Here is an 8,908-nt window from a genome sequence, read left to right on the forward strand (position 1 = left end):
TTTCAGCTTGGAGAAAAACGTGCTCAGTGTCAGCCCTGGGGGGGAGTCAGGAAATGACATGCAAAACATGTTCACACTGAATCCTATCCTCAAGACACCATGCAACTCGGTTGTTTTTAGCACTTTACTCTGCTGAGAATGGAGCCCGCATGATCCTAGTCATTTACACGCATACATGACTGACAGAGCAGAGGTATAGCATAAACCTAGGTAGGGACAAATTGACCATTTTCAGAGCAGTGTTCAAGACTAGTAACTTAGCAACAGCATCTTTATTTAGTGCCTTTAATGTCCTAGTGTGGGTCAAGCTGTGCCAGTTCCCATTGGGTAGCGCGGGTGTGATGAGAGCACTGTGGCTCATATAAATGTAGTAGGTGCCACAAATAAATTAAAATGCAGGAAGTAGGCATGAAATGAAACATTTTCCCATCATCAGCCAATAAGGCTTTATTATGCCTGTCCATGCTTTTTATTAAAACAAGGAAAACACTTAAACCGCCCAAACTCTCTATTATGAATGTTACATTCAAATTTAACTCAATCTAGTCATAAAACTTCATATCACTATTTTAATAAACTCTTTCCTGGACATTCAGATACTGCTGCTTCCGAGTAGATGACTTTCAATATGTCTGGCAGTCATTTAAAGGGAGAAAACATCTATATTCTCACCAAAATGCAGCTGAAGTACAGATATTTGGAAGAAAAGGAGTCAACTTAGCATCAGCACACCACTGCAGAGTTCAATCCCTCTGTCTCTCACTTATCCCCATCCTCTGCAGTCATCTCACGCTCCTCTTATACATAAATTTTCTCAAATAACTGAACCATTTCCTGCAGCCAGTTACATATGCCAGCAGGCTAGTATCCATCCATCAACAGAAACTCACAATCTTTCCTGGGGCACCTTTCACCAGTCACTCTATACCTGCTTATTTGTATTCATCTGATGACTAGCACTTTGTATTTTGTTAAGATCAGGTCATCTGTGATGGGAGAACAGGGTTTGAATTTTGTGAACAAAAATAATGCATTTAGGGTGAAAACTGCAAAGAAAGCGAGTAGTTCTGCCAACATCTGCCTTTTTGTATATGAACAAATCACCTTCTGGAGGAGAGTTAGTTTTCTGTTTTTGTTGCAGGCGATGCAGAGGACAGTTGTGTGCTGAAGGTTAAGAATTGTCCCTCAAGCTAACACACAACCATCTGTCGTGTTCATTTAAGCTCTAGAGCCTTATGGTTGTACACAGAGAAAACCCTTCAAATCTCAGTATTAAACTGTAAAGACACCTACACTTTCCAAGTCATTCAAATAAAAGAGGTGTTTTATATGTATGTGTTGTCTGTTAGTAGTTTCAACTGCAGCACAACTGCAATTGGTTTTACTCTGTTGATCTTCCCCAGACAGGCTCTCAAGTACAACTCAAAAGAAAATCTCTCGTAGCATTTTCAGAAAAAAAATGTATTGTGTACAAAGTTCCTTATGCTCTTGAGCGCTTATTACAAATAACCTTGGGACTAATAACAGTTATCTGCTTTTTAGTATGCTAGCTGACCATCCTCCGGCAGATTCATGTAAGTTTATTCAAATGTGGCATTCAGAGCTGGCACTGCAGTAGCTCTGCAGCCTCCACCAGATACAGGCTCAAAATAAAAAACATTTAGTTCATAGTGACTCTCTGCAGAGTTATCCAACAAATACATTGGAAATTTCCTGCAAACACAAGAGCCACTTCATCTCTGCAGACATTTTAACACCTCTTAAAAAAAAAAAACATACACATCTTGCAAGATTAATTCAAATTTTGACTTAAACTTTGGTTAGTCCTTATTCAATGTCCTGTTTCTGTGTCCCAATGGGCCCGATTGACGGGGGCCGGTTGGTGAATGGGTGCCACTGGCCCTGTATGCTGGGGTTATCTGTGTGGAAAGGCTTGCGGATGCGGATGATGTCCAGGCCGGACTGACTGGTCAGTTTGGTAAAAAGCTCTGAAATCTGTGCAGACGTTTTGGATGTGACAATTTCTTCCCTCACACTGCCGTTTACTGCCGGAAGGATAACATAGAAAATGAACAATTATAGGATGCACACTTTACTGACTGACAAATATGAAAACAGGAGCACGATTCTGAGTCAGGCCTGATAAAAACCAGTGTCATACTGCCCCCTAAAGTATCTTTACTGCAGTTCACCCACACTTTATCTATAAAGCCATAACTACTTTTGCAATGAGTATTAGCTTAGAGTTAAATCTACAGATCCCACAGTTAAGTTTGATAGCCTTAAAAAAGGCTGATGTGTGATTCTGAAAACTGAGTTAAACGTTTATAAAGAATCTAAATGAAAGATATAGTTCCAAACAAATTAATATTTTAGCTTGGTGTAAACCTTATTTTACCAGTGTAGGCAACACTGCATTGAAATTCAGGTTTAGTCAGGTGCCCTGTTGAAACACAAGCTCATTATTGACACTTACAGTACTCTGCGACTACTTTGGGTATCCTGCAGGCCTGAGGAGACACATACACGACAGTACTAGGGTTCTTCATGGCATAGTCCGCCACTCCATCTTCAATAAACTCCCTGAAAATGAAGAGAACCACAACAAACTGGTGTTGGTGGGAACCAATACTATTTGATGGTTAAAAAAAGAAATAAACACGCACACACTTGCTGGTTTTTACCTCACTCCTAAGGAGCTCTGTGCGTTTTTGGAGAAGATGATGGAGATCCGCTTCAGCTGGCAGACATACCGACCGACCCCGTTCTGGAGAACACTCCTCAGAAAGCGACTGGGCGTCCCCCTGGATGTCATCGTTTTACCGTCACTTACCACTGAGTTAACACTGTTAAAGCTTAGACTAAACAAACCTTAGACACACCAACAAACAGCAACAACATTCACACAGAGGACATTCTGACGGGCATGCATTTAGCGCAGTCCGTCCGGTTTTTGGCTCCGGAGTGAAACATAAAAAAGACTCTACGTTTGAACGAAACACAAGTAAATAATAGCACATATTCCAGTGAGCATGTAAAATGCTGAATTTAATTTTTATTCGGCGACTTATTATTTTTAAAATGTTTTAAAATGCAAAGATGAAATGTAGCGTTCAAATGGCTTTCGCCGTATGTTGCTTACGGACTTATTTAGAAACGCACAGAAAAGCCCGGGTAAGAAAGGAGCACGCACCGCTAGTAAGCTGCTGTTTGTTTCATTACACCTAATACATTGCTAACCAGCTCTTTCATACGGGTTAGATCGTCTTTTGATTGGTTTTCTGCTCTCCTCTGATCAGGTCACGTCTTTGTGACTTTACTTGTAACTGAGCTGATGTTTCTCCACAGTTTTCGAGTCCTGACCACATAACCAATGTGGAGGAACCTGCTGCTGAAGGGCACCGCCTGTGTCTTGCGGGTGGCAGAGCCAAGGTTTCTCCACCAAAGACGTTTTTCATCCTTCTGTTTGAGACTTGTCACTCACAGGCTGATCCACAGGCCTCCCGAGACCCCATGTGTCTTAGCACTGAGGTGTACAGGCTGTTTACTGGCCCACACTGGGACCAGGGCTTATAAAAATGATGCTAAATCCACTGTGGAGCTCCCTGTCAGCCCTGTCACAGTCACTGACATCAAACAGTATCTACGCTCCAAAGACATTGCCTTCCACGATGGATATAGCTGCCTGCACATCCCCAGCATCTTCATCACTTCGTCTGCCAGGGAGGAAAAGTTCTCCCTGTTCGTCGACAAAACCACCGGACAGTTCCTTTGTAAAGACACGTTAGTGGAAGGGAGCTGGGAAGACCTCCAGGACTGCTTGGAGGTGATGCAGAAGGAGGAGCAGGACTATCTGAGCCCCCATGTGCTGCTGGGATATCCAGAGAGCGTGGAGGAGCAGGAGGAGAGGGAGCGGGAGCTGATGGAGGTGCAAAGGATCTGGTCCAGCTCCGTCCCCCTTAATGACCTGCCTGAGGATGAAGCCCAGCTGATTAAAACCATGTTCCAGGTATTGTTGGGTATAAACACAGTGAGCTTATAGTTACTACTGAGGGAAATCAGGTGAAGTTGAGTTTGAAGATGAAAGCATGTCCAGAAAGAAAAGAAAGAAAGTACAATCTAGAGAGACTCATCTAATCGATTCCTGAAACTAAGAAAAATATAATTTACCTGTTTGGTGATTAAATGCACAGGAAAAATAAATTCTACCTCATACACATCCTAAATTCAGGAAATGTGTAGATAATCTCTGAGAAAAGGTTGCAGTTGCTGTAATATGTCCAGACTAATCTTTCCTGGATGACAATGTGTACAAATGCTTTGTTTCAGATAACAAAGATCTCTAACACGACCCTGAAGAAGTTTGGCGTGAGGCTCTTCAAGCCAACCAGGAGTCTGGTTTTCCCCTGGTTTGGTGGACCCGACTCTTCTTTAAAGGGAGTCAAGCTTCTCTCCGCCCAAAGCACAGACACTGAGAAAGTCACATATAATGAAGCCACAGTCCCAAAGTGTAGTTCCTACTACAACCTGTTTGGTCTCCCCCTGGTGGGCCGTATGGACTCGGAGGTGGTGCTGACTGGTAATGAGCTGGACACGCTGGCTGTGAGTCAGGCCACGGGACTCCCAAGTGTTTCTCTTCCACGTGGGGTCAGCTGCCTTCCACCAATCCTGCTGCCTTACTTGGAGCAGTTCAAGCGGGTGACACTGTGGCTGGGAAGCGACATGCGCTCCTGGGAGGCATCAAAGATCTTCTCTCGCAAGCTGGGTCTGAGGCGCTGCTCGCTAGTGCGACCTGGGGAGTACCGGCCCTGTCCTGTGGAGGCGCTGGCTCGGGGGAAGAACTTAGGCCACATCATTAAGGGCTCCATCCCAGCGGCCCATAAGTCCATAGTGTCCTTCAAGCAGCTCAGAGAGGACGTGTACGGGGAGCTGCTGAACACTGAGCAGGTGGCTGGAGTCAAGTGGACAAGGTTTCCAGAGCTCAACAGGATCCTAAAGGGACACCGCAAGGGGGAACTGACTGTGTTCACAGGTATAAGGAAACACCATGTTAGATAGTTACAACAGTAATTATTTTTTGTTTTTCTCAGAACTAAAATATTGTCCTTTTTTGTACCTGTTTAATACAACTTTTTTACATTTTTTACACCATCATAAAACAACAACAACAACTACTGTGTTTGCAGCTTGTTAATATATATTTTAAAAAAAAGTCGGCCCTAAAACTTATTTTTACTTTATCACTTCCAGCAGGTTCCAGTTTGCTGTTTTCAGTTTGGTGTTGGAGTTGACCTCTTTTTTATTTAAAGGATCACAGATTGAAAATAATAGGACATAAAAAATGAAACATTCACACACACACAGAGAGCCAAGAATGTATTTGGGGCAGGAAGGCTGAGCAGTGTACCACATCTTTTGAACATTTTGGGTTTGAATATGAAGTGTAAACACTGGTAGATTTTATTATCTTTTATCGTTTAAATGAATATATGCCTTTGTGTTTCTTTATTAACCAGGTCCTACTGGCAGTGGAAAGACCACGTTTATCAGTGAGGTAGCACTGGACCTTTGCATGCAGGGTGTCAACACGTTATGGGGCAGTTTTGAGATCAATAACGTGCGTCTGGCTAAAATCATGCTGACACAGTTTGCCATGCAGCGGCTGGAGGAGAACCTGGAGCAGTATGACTTCTGGGCAGACAAGTTTGAGGAGCTGCCACTCTACTTCATGACCTTCCACGGGCAGCAGAACATCAAGTTAGTGGGATTTTTTTTTTTTAATGCTTCAGGAATCCAGATAGTGCTTTTTTTGTATAGCTACAACTTTCATTCTTTGTAATGTTGGTTGGACCCTGGGGAGAATGTGATGGACACTTGCTTGGAAGCTTCATTAAGAGGAACATGTTTGGACTGTGAGCTTCATTTGTTTACACATTAATCAAGTGATGATATAAAAGTAGAGTTTAAGTATGAATATCTTTGTATTATTACCTCCATTAAACCACTAATGAAAGAAAAGTAGTTGATTGTCTGTTACATGAGTTCATATGTATTAATTGACAAGTATCTGGTCTGACCTTTCTCTAATCTTTGTAACAGGACAGTGCTGGACACTATGCAACATGCTGTCTACTTGTACGATATCAACCATGTCATCATTGACAACCTGCAGTTCATGATGGGGCAGGAAAACCTCTCAATAGACAAGTGAGTAAGAACTGTAGTAAATAAGAGGATTAAAAATGGTTCCTCTCGTGTGGTTTTTATGACAGATGGAGAAATCACCTTCGTCTGGGACAATTCTTTTAAAGTGCAATGCTTTATGTGATCTAGGTTTGCAGTCCAGGACCACATTATTGGCGCATTCAGGAAGTTTGCTACCAACACCAGCTGCCACGTCACTCTGATCATTCACCCCAGGAAAGAAGAAGATGACAGAGAACTGCAAACAGCATCTATCTTTGGCTCTGCTAAGGTAGGACAGGGAAATATTATTATCTTTATCAGTTTCAGTATGTTTCAGAAGGAGGAGCTAATTAGAATCAAACAAACAAACACACATACAAATGCGTGAATATATGTTCCTCTTCACTGGGGGTGAAATCCAAAGGTATCATACCTAAAGTTTCTATCAAAAGTTTGGTTAGATGTCTATTTGTTAATGATTTTACTCCTCTGTGCCGACAGCAGTCCATACATATACATGTCTCTATCTCATCAATGTTTTCCTTATTGTAGATTGTATTTTACATAGAAAGTTCTTGCATTATGTTAAGATAATTAAACACTTGAGAAACATTTGAGAAGCTTGTCTCATTTGAAGAATTACAAGAAGGTATTTTGTTCAAACGTATGTTTATTTTCCTTGAACAACAAAGTTTTGTTGATTTTGGGATCAGTACTAGAAACTCAGGTATTACTTTAGCACCGGTAACAGAATATTTCTAAAATGACTGCATCATACTGTCCACAGATCTTTATTTCAAATAGTTGACACATGTTGACCTTGAACTTCATTTAGGCCAGCCAAGAAGCCGACAACGTCCTCATTCTGCAGGAGAAGAAACTGGTGACCTGTTCCGGTCGCAGGTCCCTGCAGGTGACCAAGAACCGTTTTGATGGAGACGTGGGCATTTTCCCTCTGGACTTCATCAAGTCCTCTCTGACTTTCTCAGCTCCTGTCAAGGGCAAACACAAGCTGAGGAAGGTGCCCCTCAAGTCAGAAAACGAGGATGTCGAAGGGAACGAGGTGACGGTGAAGAAAGACGAAATTAAAAAGGACAAGGCAGATAAAGCGAACAAAACCACAAAGACTCCACGAGCTGTGAAGAATTCGGCAGCCAGAAAGGAAACCTTCCAGAATGATGATAAGTGTAATTCATAGGCAGTATGGATCACTTTCTTCATCCTGTGATTCTGTGAGTACTTCAACATTTGAAGGTTGAAGGTTAAAGTTGATCCAGAGTCAAAACAATGTTTATTATAAAAATAGTGTTAGACAGTTCTATGACCTTGATAAGGTTCAACTAAGATGAACATAAAGTATGTTGGAGTATTAAATAATAGCTCTGGAATTCATAATGACAGACTTCGTAAACATTTCAATAAATTAATAAAGCTTTATTTTATTATGAAATGAAGTATGAAACCAGAATGTGAAATAGTGTTGGCACATGTAAACAGTTTCAAAAGCTTTTCTATGCAGGTACCACTGTATAATACAAATTCATTCTCTGCTAAAAGAATCCTGTTAAACTTGTGCTTTAGTTTTAGACTACTGTGAAACAAAGAGCTACTGTTTTCGTGGTGATGTTTATGCATTTCAAAGTAAAACACTATCACTGTCCTCTCTTCAGACTGACGTCAGCACATACACATTGCCAGTGTACTCTACTGATTTTGTTTTTACAGTTGTGATTTATTAAATTTGCTGCTTTTTTCATCACAAGGCCTGTGCTGGGTCTTTTTGACTGTATTTTTCATTTGTGGTCAGCAGAGGGCAGTGTGAGCTTAATAGAAACCAACAGTTCAGTTCACTCTCCAGATAGATGCTGATGTTAATAAAACATCCACGGTAAAAAAAAATCAGCTCTTATGTTCATCTGGAATTTATAACTAACCGAAAACATGTGTGTTTGATTTAGCTTTGTCTTCAGGCTTTGGTATGGACTATTTTAACATTGCTGAAACAATTGGTCCCAGATGTCAGAGTGATTTCTAAACTGCAACCATGACAGTGCACTATCATGTAATTTAGCAAAAAACTAAATTTTGTGCTGTTGTGCAGTTCATTGTGTAATAACATTGAATAATTCTGACATCTTTTGCTTCTCTCCTCTCCTCATGTGAGCATTAATGCCTTTTAACAGTCTTGATCATATGGGGTCAGATTGCTTATTATTTAAAAGGTGATGAGGTTCTATAGGTTTTCATGCACCTGACTAATGTTTTCCATCTTCAGTGTCAGAACAATTCATTATTTACACTAAGTGACTTTTAAAAAATGCAAAGTGTGTTTAAAAACATCGTCATCTGAATATTTCATAGGTAAAATCAATTGCCCTGCCTTACCTGCACTGGTGTCGGGTTACACGTAGACTCTTTCAGAGGTGAGGACGTCTGTGCTGGACTGTCCTGTAGGCTGCTGCAGGATGTATTGTTGCTTTAATTGTCATATAAAGGGAGCAGCTCAGCATGGGAATATGAAAAGGTTTGTGTGTTTTATATCAGGGCCTCTGGTCTTTGCATCCATACTGACTATAGATTAAATGATAGATTCGTCTCACTGGCAAACATGCTCATTAAAACGTGAAAGACTTTTGCACTTTGGGAATCTCTTGTGACACCACAAAGAACATGAGATGTGACACGTCGACCAAAGGTGACTGCAATGCATAAACTTAACGCT

General features: G+C 41.2%; 2 protein-coding genes across 2 annotated transcripts; one reads left to right on the forward strand and one right to left on the reverse strand.

The window, feature by feature from the left end:
• Positions 1-269: 269 nt before the first annotated feature.
• On the reverse strand, positions 270-2,950 carry mrpl43 (mitochondrial ribosomal protein L43). The gene is made up of 3 exons (XM_026315423.2): positions 2,685-2,950; positions 2,477-2,583; positions 270-2,045 (listed from the first exon to the last, which is right to left on the reverse strand). The coding sequence occupies exons 1-3, from the start codon at positions 2,813-2,815 to the stop codon at positions 1,828-1,830; spliced, it is 456 nt and encodes a 151-aa protein (XP_026171208.1). The 5' UTR covers positions 2,816-2,950; the 3' UTR covers positions 270-1,827.
• A 211-nt stretch (positions 2,951-3,161) lies between these two features.
• On the forward strand, positions 3,162-7,945 carry twnk (twinkle mtDNA helicase). Its single transcript, XM_026314678.2, has 7 exons — positions 3,162-3,198; positions 3,349-4,009; positions 4,330-5,032; positions 5,517-5,757; positions 6,100-6,207; positions 6,334-6,475; positions 7,022-7,945. The coding sequence occupies exons 2-7, from the start codon at positions 3,374-3,376 to the stop codon at positions 7,382-7,384; spliced, it is 2,193 nt and encodes a 730-aa protein (XP_026170463.1). The 5' UTR covers positions 3,162-3,198; positions 3,349-3,373; the 3' UTR covers positions 7,385-7,945.
• The last annotated feature ends 963 nt before the right edge of the window (positions 7,946-8,908 follow it).

Source organism: Mastacembelus armatus, chromosome 19 (genome assembly GCF_900324485.2).
Source record: "Mastacembelus armatus chromosome 19, fMasArm1.2, whole genome shotgun sequence".
Taxonomy (NCBI): domain Eukaryota; kingdom Metazoa; phylum Chordata; class Actinopteri; order Synbranchiformes; family Mastacembelidae; genus Mastacembelus; species Mastacembelus armatus.